The 15202-nt window shown below is 40.8% G+C and overlaps 1 protein-coding gene across 1 annotated transcript; it reads right to left on the bottom strand.

Annotated features, from left to right (window-relative positions):
• Window positions 1–6449: 6449 nt before the first annotated feature.
• SMIM38 (small integral membrane protein 38) lies at window positions 6450–13173 on the bottom strand. The gene is made up of 3 exons (XM_064453339.1): window positions 13069–13173; window positions 12310–12339; window positions 6450–9032 (listed from the first exon to the last, which is right to left on the bottom strand). The coding sequence occupies exon 3, from the start codon at window positions 8471–8473 to the stop codon at window positions 8342–8344; it is 132 nt and encodes a 43-aa protein (XP_064309409.1). The 5' UTR covers window positions 8474–9032; window positions 12310–12339; window positions 13069–13173; the 3' UTR covers window positions 6450–8341.
• Between the last annotated feature and the right edge of the window lie 2029 nt (window positions 13174–15202).

Below are 15202 nucleotides of genomic sequence, written 5' to 3'. Positions count from 1 at the left end.
CTGGATCTAAAAACTAAGTGGTACTAGACATAGCTGGCCACTCATCTGAGTAGCCTAATCCAGTAGATGTGTTAAGAGCCCACTAATAGCATAGAGAAGCAACTACTGACTTATTCTATGACATGCGGGGAGGAAAAGTTATTTTCCCTCCATTTTGTTATACACATTTATACATAGATTATTTTTTCCACGGTATTCCTGCCATATTCAGCAGACAGGATGGGCAGTGCTTGCTTAATGAGTTCTCATGTTGTCTTCATTATCAGCATTGGTCCCCTGTGCAAGAATAATTAATTTCCTCCTAAAGGACCTTAAAGTTTATGTGGTTTGCAGATGTTGATTAACATTGTTGTTATATCCACATTATCTCATTTTGCAATAAAAAACCAAAGTACAGAAGAATTACCCTTTTTGTATCTACTTATTTTAGATGTCTCACTTCAGACTCCCTGAATTTGAATTTTCAGTGTGCCAGTTTATTTGTTAAAGTGGTACCAGTTTATTTGTTAAACTGACAATCTGCAGCTGCTGGTGTTTGGAACATCAGGAAATTAGACCCAGTATCTCCAGGCAAGCGGCCGAACAACAACAAAAAAAATCTCTAAGCATTTTTACTTAGAACTCAATGACAGGCAAAGACAGAGTTAATTTTCTCATCACTGCACTCAAAACTTGAGTCTTCCTAAACCTGTCTGTCATACTCCATCTTTCCATTTCTGGGACATTAAAAGCATTGTTCCTGCAAGTTTCAATCCCAGAGCACTTCATCCTGCAATAAATGAGCAAAAGAACGTGTGGAAAAGTGCAGTTTAAGACTATATCATGACACTCAGGGAGCAGAACAAAAATTGCACATAAAGCCTTAAGTCTATCACTGTCTCAGTGCTCAGCTTCATTACATCCTGTTAATACGGCCCTGCAGATGCTCGGCATACAGTGCTACACCGACACTTCTATGTTTCACCAACAAAACTGGAGCATACAGATCCGGAGTACTTCATACTGGAGGATGAGTGGTAGATGGGACAGAGGAATTTGACAGTCAAGTTCCACAGAGATTTGCTGATAGCCAAAAAAACAATGAAGCTTGAGTCCCAGGATTTATATCAACATTTTAAAAGGAGAGAGGTCCAGCAGACATTTTATCCAGCTCTTGTTCTTTTGACAGTTCCCTGGACTCCTTGTTCCAGGTTGAACCATTTTGCTCAATTGGTCTTAGCCTCTCAACTTCAGCCTTGTCACGTATTTCAGACTCCACTTGTGTCCTGTCTGCTAGCCCAAACTATCCTAATTTCATCCTGTCTGTCTCCTGCCTCAGCCTGGTGTTCAGTCAACCACGCACTCACTGCGATGTAGGTTTTGCTTTCAACCCCTGTATCCAGCCATGACCTTACTGGCTATTCTCATTTCTCTGCCCCAGTCCCTTTGCCGAGCAGTCCTTGGCACTCACCACCAACCCAGCAGCTCCTCTCCACCCTTTTTATCTCTATTCCTCACTCATAGTGCCAGTCCTCCCACATGGTGCAGTCCAGCTCACCTTTCATCAACTATGCATGGTTCACTTTCCCTCTCTACCTAAAACCTCGTTATAATTTCTTTTTCTCCCCTGCCAATTCCCTTATTCTCATTTCCCCACATCAGATTTGATCTTGCCCCCCTTGATTTTGAAGTAGGTAGTTACAAAGGTTGGACTAGATGATCCCTGAGGTCCCTTCCAACCTGTGATTCTGTGGTTCTGTGAATTTCCTTCATGTGAACAGAAGTTGCATATCCCTGATGGGAAGGGGGAGAATCATTTCCCAGAATGGGACAACTACATCTTTTCAGAGAAAAATATTGCCAATAATTTTTAGCATGTATACAACAATGTATTTTTCTCTAGTCTTATTCTTGGAAGATGTTAAACTGTTCTGGCTGCAAATTTCTGAAGAGAATTCTGCCTGAGGCAGACACCCAACGCAACATGGAAAAATTTAGTTTGAAAAGCTACTTAGACAAAGCTGTGAACAGCTGAAAATAGGGCTTTAGGACTGGAAGTGCCTGGAAGCCTTAATAACAGATGCTGTTAGTAGCTCTGCCTATACTGAGGGTCAAAGGGCCACCCTATAAGGTCACCCACTTTGGTGACAATCAAGCATAAACCAATTGCATTTTATGGAGTAACTCTGGGTTCCTGCCAACATAACTGAGACAAGTCTTCTGCCATTTAATGGTCCAACACTTTGATGCCTACAGGAATCCTGATCAAGAGATCCTAACAATACTTTTCCATTCCCTAGGGCAGCGCCATAGAATATGAACACCGACAGCAGTGCTGGTGACAAGATTTCCCCTGAGCCTCAGTTTATGATGCGGCAGTTCACTGCACAGTTGGCCGACAAGCCGCTGGGCCCCCAGCTGTTCAGATTCCTTCTGCGAGAGTCAACGTAATCGTAGCCCTACTTGTGTCTTCAGCATCTCCACTCTGAGGTTTGCTGTAATGGACCTACCTAAAGTAATTAGACCGCCTGTTGCATCGCCAGATCCATTTAAGAGAGACGTACTGCAGTTTGGTTTACATGGTTTGACAGTAATTGTTTAAGTGGATGCCATTGTAATGGCACTGCAAAATAAGATTGTAGAATTATTTTAATCAATAACTATAATTACATGCCCCCCAGACCCTGAGCTTACCTTTACGTAGTTCTCCATACCATAAAGCCATCCATTATGCCAACTTTTTGCACGTTACAGGATGTTGGACAGAAGTGATATATGCAGATGACAGGATATTTACAACCAATTGAGCTTTTATAGCTCAGAAAAATTTTGAGCCCTGGAAAAAGAAAAATAAGTATCAGTTGTGGAACTTGAAAATGGCTATTTGGTTTGGGAGCAGAGTTGGTTATACTGGTAGCATTGGTATAGGTAAAACAGTCACCATAAATTAACACAGCCGTAACACACACCAATGCAAATGGCATTTTGCAACTTCAGTTACTTAAGCAGCTAAATCCATCATTTTTCTTTCAGAACTACACAAGTTTGAGCAGCCTAAAGTAGGAAGGGCAGTAATCATAAGATGTTAAAATATTAACGTCCCTATATGAAAATACAGGTGCTCACACATGCCTATACACACATATCTGTATGCACTTACTGCCAAGCGTGTATCGCCAAAGTTCATAAACTCTCTAGAACATTTATAAACCAACCTGTAAGGCAGACCTTAATTGTAACTACCAAGATGATCAGGGGGCTGGAGATCTCTCTGATGAGGAAAGGCTGAGAGACCTGGGTTTGTTCAGCCTGGAGAAGGCTGTGGGGGGATCTCATCAATGCTTATAAATACCTGAAGGGTGGGTGTCAGGAGGATGGGGCCGGGCTCTTTTCAGTGGTGCCCAACGCCAGGCCAAGGGGTGATGGGCACAAGCTGGAACACGGGAGGTTCCACCTGAACATGAGGACAAACCCCTTCCCTGTGCGGGTGCCAGAGCAGGGGCACAGGCTGCCCAGGGGGGCTGTGGGGTCCCTTCCCTGGAGACATTCACCCCCCGCCTGGACGCGGCCCTGTGCCCCTGCTCTGGCTGTGCCTGCTCACGCAGGGGGTGGGACGGGGTGAGCTCCAGAGGTCCCTTCCAACCCCCGCCATTCTGGGATTCTGTGTAACACTGATCTTATGGAGGAGGAAATTCAGACATGGGAAGTTACAATAACCTTCCTAAGGTCATCACACTATAAGAAATACTACTTAGGGACCACCTCCTATACTTCTGTTCAAATCACTGCCTGAAACCAAAACAAAGCATAATCCTGTAAATGTAAAAAATATACAGTTTACAATATGACAGTCACAGCTCTGCATCCATACACCACACAGTTCTATTTTTGTTTTATATGTATAAATATAAATGTATTTTATATGTTTGTGTGAATATATATATACACACACACTCTATCAGACAAGCAAAAAACCCCAAATAAAATCAAGAAATTATTTCACACAGAGGACAGTTTTTGTGAGTAACGGTGGAATATTAATTTTTTAACTGCATTACAAGTGGCTTATAAGCTTCTGTAATAATAATAATAAGCTTCAGTGTTAGTTGTTGGTTACAATGGTACTGCAGTATCAAACACAGGGTGAGACAAAAACTGTAGTGAAGTCTGTTGGCAGAGTCACAAAAATTTGATTTTCCAAATATAAATCAGAACAGAATCTAACACCATCTTAGAGGTTCTTTCAGAGAATGTCTTAAAACAAAAAGCGGGTTTTCTTCCCAGTAGATCCCATGGTAATTTTGGTCACTGTTTAGCATACTAATGATCTAAATTAATACATGCATACAGAATATATTTATTTGTCATGGATTTTAATATACATATATGAAATATAATTAATTATACATTAGTAAGGATTTTAATATCATAAGAGTACTTAGCTATTATTTTTCTATTTCTTTACATATACCTTTGTTTCATGTCTTGGAAGGGGGCTCCACACTGGAATCTTCATTCACGCTCTCCACAGCTCAACACTGCCATTAAACACATACCTATTTTTAAATACATCCTTAAACACACACACACACACACAAAAAATCAGTGGGGCATAAGTATCATCCTAAATACCTACGTGAAAAGGAATTAATGCTAAAAGACTCCAAAGTGATTTCCAGTCAAGCCCGATCACATCCCACTGAAATATGGGCTTCAAGATGGGTCTTAAATAAGCTACAACTACTTGACACGAAGCACTTAGACCCCAAATTTTTTCTTCTGCTGCACTCCATCCAAAAAACAAAGTAACTTGTAAGCAGAGGCACAATCTAGCTTTTACATTTGAAATAAACCAAATAAATTACATTTTAAAATATTATTTTATATTTTCTTGAAGGAAAAAAATATGGTTAAATCAGAGTATAACAGGATAAAACCAATCCACCTGTGACAAAATTCCTAATGAGCATAAAGCTTGGGCTTTCAGATGCCAGAAGATCTAAGGATACTTCAGAATGCACAAAGCAGGGCTCAACGCACCATTTGCCGTGAACAATACCTTCAGCCTTCACTGTGGCACTTCAGGGAGAAGGTAGGTCAGAAGCTGGCTCCGGGTGAGCTCCCTCCAAATCAACAGAACAATTCTGGTTTGAATTCTGACTCCCCACACCAACGCCTGGGAATAAGGGGATGCTGCCTATCAGTGCCAGAGGCTGTCCACAATCCAGATGGGTTGGCCTCACTTTTTTGAGGGGCAGAGAGAAGCCCCCTCCAGCTGTTACAGAGCCTCAAGGAACGTTCCCCAAACCACCTCTGGCCTTTGGCACGTGAGAGAGGAGCCCAGGTGTACCCCAGGGATGGGGTTGCTCAGCGTAGTGGCTCACATGTACAACCTGTAACGACTAGAGGGCAACGCCAACCGAAGCAGGGCCAGCCCAGCTGGTTGTCATCATGACACAGTCCAGCACAGACACAGCTTTGGGCCCAAGATTAGTCAAAGGCACATTGACAACAGACTAGAGCAAACAGAGCAAATTTCTTTCAGCTCTAGAGCTAGCACTCTCTCTCATAATTCAGACATCTCGGCACAGTGCTCCACAGGATCACACCAGGAAATATTAGTAGACGCTTTCACGTCATACCATGAGCAACCCTTAAAGGGCCTAGACTTTTATTATCTCCATGAAAAGATAAAGGGCAAATGCCTATGGGAATAAAAAGGAAGATGCTCCCTTATTTAGTATTTTGCACACTTGAAAGTGTGATAGCCCTGATTTTGTAATGACAGCATAAACTGGACAGCCTCCCATGTTGAAAAGGTCCTGCAGCACTGGATAAAAACAACACAAATCCACAGAAATCAACCAAGATGCTATTAAAATTACTTTGAATGCACAAGAAGCTTAATAGGTAAGAAGATCCCAATTAATTCTTTAGGCAAAAAAATTATTTTTTTCATTAAATTAATTAAATGGGTCTCAAAACTTCAGTGTTCTAATAAACTCCTCAGGGTACCAGCCAGTTTTACCTGTATAGGATGCAGAGCAATATTATGCCAAAACACTGGCCACACCATTCACATACCTCACACAAGGTCCACATCAAATGATTGAAGTAGACTAATACCAACAGAACCAGCCCACCGACAGACTGTTCCCCGTATCTGGCCAGCGCCAGGTTTTGGGACAGGGGTTGTCTACAGGATAGACACCATCCACTAAGCCCACCAGTCAGTGAGGTCACTGGTACCAGCACTCTTTTTCCCCACAGTCAATAAGGGGAATGGTTATGACATCTCAGGCATGCCGACGTTCTGATGATTCCCTACCGACTGTGCTACAGATGTCAATGGAAATTTGGCCTGTGTAAGAGTATGGTCCGTAACAAGGCCACGCTCTCCGATTTACATGGAAAACTTCAGATGCTGCTCTGCGGAAATAAGGGCATCAACGTGAATTCCACACCCGTGTCAGTTCCGCATATCACCAAACGTTAAAGACATTAACCCACAACTTCACATGTATAATTTCTCATTACATCTGCATTTTTAAACAATATGACTATGACACTGTCAAATATCAAATATAATAAAGGCACTATCATTTATCTACAAACTTGTTTTGCATACAACTGCTAAGAATAACTATGACTAACTGAAAGAAGAAAAATGGATCACTGAGCCTGTTCTTCCAGTTACTTATTATCAAAGGTATGTCTGCACATCAAGTAGACAACATTTCCCTTTCCCTTTGTGGTGTGCGGGTGCTGAGGGGAGAAAAAAAAAAAAAAAAAAAAAGAAATTAAAAGGACAGAATCATCATTAAAATTAAGAACCACAGAAAAGGACAAGGGGGTTCGTTACATCTACATTTGATTTATTGTCATCTGGCTAGACTTCAAGTCCATGACATGCATCTTCAGGCACTGCAGGCTGTTTTGTAGATCGGTCATCCACCATAAATAAAATCTGAGGCTGAAATCAATTGACCTGACATTTACCCTGTTCCACAGATAAACACATACCACCTCTCATGTCTGAATTTCAGGAGGCTTCAAAAGACAAAGTGATAAGGGCTGATTAACAGTTACTGATGAGACAAGCCTGTAGGAGTGAGTGATGTATGGGCTAGAAACTCTTTATGGGAATGCTGTGGGTTTTTACCTAGGCTGAACTCTGATATCATCACGTGAGCTATCAAGAGATAGAGAAGCCAGTTTCTGAAGTGGCAACCTTCACTTTTACATGACACAGAAAATTATCAACCCAAAAAGGACTTTTTTTCTCCTTTTTGAAGGGGACCGGGCCAAGGACACTGCATTTCTCAGGCAAGGCAATAAACTTTTCCTACTTGTACTGTAGAAAAACTGAGTTCTTAAAAGCAGATGTTAAATTGAGTTGTATATACAGTAAGGTTTTCGGATGTTTGACTTAATATAACATCTGTTTGAAAGCAGACAGTTCACTTGGAACCACTTATTTCATAACCAAACAATCCCAAGTCACTATGGTCTTGGTGTCCTTCAGCGTCCTATTAAGCTCCTTATTAAAGGCTAGAAATGAAGGTATTTTGCAGGGCTTTGGAACCAAAACTCACTGCATGTCATGCTGTCATGTCCCCCACACCCCTCAGTGCTGCTGACGCACAGCTAGAGTCCGTCAGATGATCTCTGCGGCACAGATCTGCTTTTCATGGAACAGACTATTCCGGTGGTGTCGGGCTCATTCTGGTACTCAGATATATCGCTTGCTAAGAAACACAAACATTCAGCAGATTATAGCCAGTGGAAATCAGTCAGTTTCAAATCCAACTGACCAGGAGGAACCACGAGGAATTTGGTAGCAAGTCAGCCAACCAGGTAAAAATCCACTCCTGCAAGTCCACAGCATGGCACGTGGATACTAAGCCGAGCCGGTAGCCTTCAGCTTCATTCAGGCGCAGTCGGTTGGTGCATCCAGGCGGGCTGTGCAGCTGAACGTCTTAACGTACAGCCCAGCAGTCAGCCCAGCAGGCAGCACGCCATCACACTTCACATACCAAGACTGGACCACTGGCAGTCTTGGACTGCCCAGCAATAGGATTTCTTCTAGCTTGTCCAGATCATTTAACTGGCAAAAGTCCGCAAGTCTGTTCCCAACAACAAATTCACGCCTGGGTTTGACAGGAAACCATTTGACTCAATCAGTTGCCATTTTTTTCTCTTCTGTCAGCATGAGGCTTTCTGAAGAATCTTCACTCAGTTGCGGTCTCAACAGGTCATTTCTCTCTCATCAGATCCCAAGGTAAAATCTGCTCTAGCTCCATTTACCTTACCCAGCTCTCCCCATTGTCAATTCAAATCCAAACAAGCTTTCTGAAGTCTCTTAGTCCGCTTTTCTTGTGTCAGGAAACCTTCGGGCCAGTTTATAATCTATATAAGCACTAAGACAGGACCACAAAATGAATCGTATTAATATAATTACAACCAGTAAAATCATCAAAAGGACTGATTCCATATTTAAGCTAGAATAATGAGGTAATGTGAAAAAAATACTCTGGGAGATCTAATTATATAATGCAGTATTCAGTTCTGCGTGGCCGGCCCAGCAATTCCTGTAACATTCCAATCAAAGTGATCTCACTAGCATGTGAGAGAAGAGTCCAGCTGACAGATTTGGGACATGTAACGTACTATTTAGTCAAGAGGCCCCATGTGCTATTCATAAAGAATTAACAACTCCTATATTGACAATGACAGTATTGTCAGAAGACCTTTGGAAGGAGGAAAAAAAACTCCATAAACTCCGTCTCTGTGAAGTTGGACTTTTTTTTTTTTTTGCCCCTTCTTTCCAATGCTGATGTAATCTCCAAACATCTCCAGCAGCAGCTGCTCAGCGAAACCAGGCACCTTCTCCCTAGTCCCTTTCAGCAGCACACGCAGCACTTTCCAGCTCCCTCAAGACAATCGGGGCCTTTCTTTCACCAATTAGCTATCACTTCAAGAGCCCTGCGCTGTCCAACGAGCTCTTAAGAATGGTCTTTGCAGGAAACAACACTGGAGGAGCTTTTTTTTTCCTAGACAAATTAAAAGGGGAAGAAAAGGGGGGCGGGGAGTGGGGAGAGAAAAAAAAAGCACAACAAAACAAATCAGAACACAGAAGCTGTCCAAAATGCATCGCTCATTTAGTACATCGACAAATGCAGAAATGTGCTCAAGAGCCAATGCTAGAGCAAGGCACACACAAAAAAATGCTCCTACTTTCTTTAGGAGATAGTTTGTTTAGTCAAATATGTTAAACAGGTTTCATAGAAAGAAGGGCTCTTGTTACAGCAAGTCTCTGAGCTATACAAACTAAGAGGGAAAGAAACTCCTGGAAGATTATGTTCTATTTCCTTATTTGGCTCTCCAAATGTAAAGCAGCATTATTTGAAGTAGACATTATAGGAAAGAACTCGGTTTAGCTCACTTTAAATATAGACGGATTGATGAAATGAGTAATTACTGGAACTGCTAAGATCTTTCTGAATTTACTCAACTCGCAAGCTGCTTTCCCCAGAAACTGCACTTTCCATCTAAAAAGAAATTAAAGCCTGATTCAGAGATGTAAAGCTCTGAATTTTACATTCTTTTTCCTTTAAAATCAGGGAATAGGTACAGTAATACCTTGAGGTCCCCGTTGATGCCAGTTCCCCATTAGAACAAGTACAAACTCTAGGACCCCGTTCAAGACGAAAATAAGGAACTTTTATAGATGTTTAAGTAATACCTTGCCTAGGCCCGGACTTCAGCAACTGAACCTGGACAAGTGGAGTTGTGAAAGCAAAAATGTGAAGGATCAGCAGTAAGGAAAATGACTTGGACAAGGTCCAAGCAATAGCACGGGGTCAGGACTGCTTCCCTGATTTTCAAAACTCTGTGTTAAACCAAATGGCCTACCTTTTTGACATATTGAGTGTCAGTATTATCTCACAGAACCGTTTTCTGGTCAAATTTGTCCTGATTAGAGTAAACTCATGGGAGTCAACACATTGCCTTGTAGAAGGACAACACGAATACATTTACATTACAATTAAAAAAGAAATAGTCTGTTCGCTTTTATTGACTGTGTATCAGAAGCAAAGCTCCAGGCTTTGTAAACAGTTAAATGGCATGGCAAAGCAAATACTGTAAGGGGTTTCAGGAGTTTGTGCGTACTAATGGGTGCTCTTAACCTCTACAGGATTTTTAAATGGAGTTGGAAAGTGTCAGAACCGATCAGATCGCTTAAAAGGAAAGAAAGTCTGATGCATTACCCTATGTGCATTTATGAAGGAATGTGAATCAACTCAAATTCCTCTGCACGGGAATGCTCAACCAAGGGATGAGTACACACAGTCAGGATTAAGAAGGAATCTTTGTGGAGGTGCACTGAACAATGAGTGTCTTTTTATACCTACAGACTTCAAAAGATGCTGAGTTTAAAGGGACTACTCCTTTCAACTAGCAAAGATTTTGCTGAAAAAATGCAGCAGGCTGGAGAGAATGAGTGTATATACATATATATGTACTAGGGCCACCCCCAGTTATAGGAAAAAGGATGAAAGGGACCCAAAAGGTCTATCAGCTCGCCTTAAAGCAAGATCAGCTATGCCATTCCTGACAGCTGTTTCTCTAACCTGTTTTTTTAAGACACCTACATCCCACAGATGAGAAGAAAGGAAATCATCGTTTCATCTGAAAGGGTTTTAAGCAGGAAAAACAGTTTGACAAATTGTTCAGTGACTCTATCTGCTACAATAAAACCACTGTAAGCCCACAGCCGGGGGCTTGACACTACGTTCTCGCTTTTGCAACTGGCTCATTTTGTAGCTGTAAAGTAATTTATTAGTTGAGGCAATGATACCTGCCTTGTTTCAGAAAGGCACCTATCTGTGTATCTGTTTCCTCGGATGGATGCAATTGCTGTTCCTGAAAGTGTACCTTTTATGACAACTGTCTTCCTTTATCCTGGTGCAACCCTTTTGCCCGCACTCTAGCAGGATTGCTGAAAACCACCAGTGGGGTTCTACCAATTTCAACATCAGCTAATGGGACTGTCATGTAATACAGCACATCCTACGCCTTGGCCATCAGCTCCAGTTCAATCTGTTAACCACTGGGCTTCTCGCCGCTATTTAAGGGCACATGAGGAACGAATCGGTGGTTCATTCTGGTGCCAAGCGAACAGGTGCCTCCTCCCCGCGCTCACAAGTGGTTGTCAGCTATGCTGTCTCCGGCATTCCCCGAGAGGTGTCAAAGCTGGAACAGAAACCGCACAACCCTCGCGCCTGGCGCTGGGCTCTGCGTGGGACAGGCTGACATAAAGCCGGGTAAGCTTCCACGACGGCTGCCTGGTCAATAGCAGTTCTATGGCTCCGCATGCCACGGCTGTCAACTTGGCACTCTTCATAGGTACTACACTGATTCACACAAAGGAATACTGCATTTCAGTTGCTCAGGGATGGAAAGATAGTGCTTTCCTGCTTAGATTTCACTTCTTAGGACAGACTTCGTTCCACAGAAAATTAATGGCACAGCATAAGGGAGGCGAATCTACATGCCAGAAGAAAACATTGTGAGGTTAGCTTTTAGAAAATGCAGTTTAATATGGATAACTCTTCCTCCCTCTTTTGTAAAGTATTTTGAGACTGAGTGAGGAAAAGCACTGTGTAAAGCCTATATATTGATGATTATTATCTGGATTTTCCCAAATATACTTTTTCCACACAACAGACCTTCCAAATGCCTGGCACCGGTTTTAATGATTTGCCTTTTTGAAGAATATACGCTGTATCACACGTAAAAGTATCCTCTCTGTTCAGAATTTATTTTGTAAAATCATTTTCAACTAATCATCTCTCTAGAGAACAACAACATGATAGAACAGTATTCCTGATAGATATTTTATTACTACCAAACATATGTTTTCATCACATAACCAAAATTATTACTCTCTTCTGCTATAAATATTTATTAAAATCCTCTGATTTTAAACTATTTCCAAGACAACTTCCATATTTTGCTTTTAAATTATCACATAATTAATTGTCCTTGCAATCAGTGCCCACTGAAGGGTAGCTTAGCAAAAATGTCTTGTTGACCTTTAAAATGTAAGGCAACAGATTTCACATCTAATTTTCCATTTTCAATTATAAAGCGATCTACCCCCTAAAATATACTACATTCCTAAAATTTTAAAATACCAAGTGAATTTAGAAGCAACAAAGCAGACAATACAACAATATTCATAGAATATCAACTGCTATCATCAGTTTGAAATATATCCCAAAACATAAATAAATTAGAATTAAAAAAATGGGATCTTTGACTTACTGTGTTTACCGCACATTCAAGTCAGGATATCTACAAAAGAAAACAGCAGAGTTGCAGGTGTCGCCATGGCTAACAAGAAGTTCCCAGTTCATTGTTAAGAAAAAAAGAAAAATTCAAGACCAGTCCTTATCTTCCCTCAGGTTCATGTGCCTTTTATAGTTATCAGAGGCAAAAAGGCACCTTGCTCCAGTTAACATACATGAAATCTCCTGAACAAGCATTCTACATCACACTGAAAACAAAATACCACTTAAAAAGAGCCAGATCAAGGTGTTCACAGTTTTAGAGGACAAAATCTGACATTCAAAGTCACTTCCTGCTTCAAATAACTTGTGATAATATGCACGTATCAAGATCATTCAATGTTGCATTGAGTCAAAGGAAAGCAAACACCTGCCCCACTGGTTTTCTACTGGAAAATCCCCAGCAAACATACTCCTCCCACTACAGTCAGTTTGATATGCCCATTTTCATGATCAAGGAAACCAAGGACAGAACAGATACTTCATTTATTACATATTTCTTAAGAATAACTTCAGTGTCCATAAAACCAGAAGTGTTTGCAAAACTCTAGCTCATCCTCAAAGGCCTCACAGTCAAAAGCGAGATTTAAAAGCAAAAAAAGAGCACAGATGGTAGGAAAAGGACTAGGAGGAAACAAAAAAAACCCACCTTATAAATCAGTCTTAAAAGTGACTACCTGAAGAGATCTGTATTTTAAAAAAGGCTTGATGAGACCTTCACAGTTGCAAAGCTCACCTTCCATTATCACCTGCATATGCTGCTGGATGCTGCAATGCTCAGCGGGAGACATCTTGCTTCCCGTCCCTTTCTGGGGATTTCTTACTAGGTGTGTGAGCGGAACATGATCTAGAAGTAGCAGAATAGACCACGTCTATGCCATGATACTTAATGACATCAACGAATTAAAAGATTAGCAATATCTGAAACATCCACCTAATGGTGAACAAACATAAAAATACAAAAATATTTAATCACTCAAAGGAAAAAAAGCCTAGCATAAATATTTAGAATTTATCTTACAAGGGTCAGGATAGCTTGTTATCAAGCAATTATTATGTCCCTTTCTCTCTTCAGTGGTCAGAGACCCTGCACAAGTTGCTACGTCTTCACACTCTGTTAGATGTGCAATTTTTTGGTTGGAAAGAACCAAAAAATTTGGTTCCAAATCCAAATCCAAAAAAATTTGGACTTTTGCTGGGGACAGTAAGGGATTGTCACTGAATTCAATCAGACATAACGGATCTACCCTAAAACCATCCTTTCTCAGTGCTCTCATGTCATCAGTGGACTGTTTTTTCCCATTGAATTCACAGAATTCATATCCATCTAGTAGAGAATATTATGATTATTTTTGACAAAACAATGTTTCAACTGAAATGCCAGTTTTTCAAAGCCAGAAATCTGGAAAAATATCTTCCAACATTGACAAAATATTTGTCAGGAGCTGTTTTTCAGATCCACAAAATTCAAGATCAGAACAAAACAGAAATACAGATCAAAGCTCTTCAGTATATCATACAGTCAAGGCACTCACGCATAAAACCACAGTTTGAGTCTTTTGACGCGTGCTGTGGCCCACCTATCTCTGGGCTGTTCCCAAGTCTCTCATGACTTAAAAACCCTGCTTCCTTCTCGCCATGTACAAAACCAGACTGGGGCCTTAAGAAATGCCACAGGACGGAAAACCCAGTTCCCTCTCATCTGTAACTACACGTCTTTGGCAGATTAAGCGCTTACGGAAGGCGGCTGCTACATGCTACTTGTCCTGTAGTTTCACTCGGGTGGTGCTCCTCCTGTGCTCTACCAAGCAGAGCTCAGATCAAAACCTGCCTCTGGTTTACATTAAATTCGTGTTTCCTAGTTGTCATTTGTGTTGACAGCGTAAGTCAGTGTTGATAGAAATGAACAATGACACAACTGCAATTTCCATACATGGACAAAATTAACTACTGCAAAGAAGTTAAAGTAAAAGGTAAAGTTTCTAAAACTTAGCATAAGCAAAATGTGCTTTGGCAAACTACCGACCGCAGAAAGAATTCGAAGGTGATATCACACCACCCATTAAATGCAATTATTGAAAAAAACGATCCCTGTTATCCTTTATAAGTGACAGAAAGTAAATATTTCACATGCTGCATTGACACAGCTCCAAACCTTATGATTATATTTAAAAATGAAATTACACTACCTGAAAAGCATATTTGAAATATTTCTTGTAAAATGTCACCTGGAAATTAACAGGATTTTAGAAAGTTTGAAGGCAGATGATTGAAAAAATTATTGCATTTAAAAAGTTCCTCATTAAATACATGTGTAACTAGAAAAAAACTTCTTAAGTTTATTTAAAGCCATGTGAGTAATAATGAATTATCAGACCTATCATTATTGTACTAAATTTGTTTTTAAAATGGTGTGGGATTGCACAGTCTAGGCTTTATGCTTTGGCTTTGCCTCCTTAACGGTTTGCTTTCTGAAGTCTCTTTTTTGATAGCCACAGAACACTAGATTTACAATGAACACAGGCTGATCTGACTATCTATGATTTTGGAAGATTCCATATTCCAGTCTGAACTTTGCATCAGAGCCTTTGTGGCCAGACCCAAGTCGGGCATTCAGCGAATTATACTGTGTTCTGAGCAAGATTTTCATTCTAGTAACAGGTTATCCTGCTTATTTTTAAGGTCTCTTTGCACACAAAAAGAAGGGGAGCTGGGGCAGAGAAGGAAAGAAAAGAGTCCATTTGAAAAAATTACACTGCTAGATTACAAGAGTTGAAAGCTGGTATGTAACTTTGCTCCGGGTGATCAAACTGCTAATCAGGAATGCTGTCGGGAACAGAATGGAATTCCAAATAAATTAGCCATGTCCA

This window comes from Phalacrocorax carbo, chromosome 5 (genome assembly GCF_963921805.1).
Source record: "Phalacrocorax carbo chromosome 5, bPhaCar2.1, whole genome shotgun sequence".
NCBI lineage: Eukaryota > Metazoa > Chordata > Aves > Suliformes > Phalacrocoracidae > Phalacrocorax > Phalacrocorax carbo.
The sequence above is the reverse complement of the archived record's forward strand: the minus strand, read 5'-3'. Positions and strand labels throughout refer to the sequence as shown.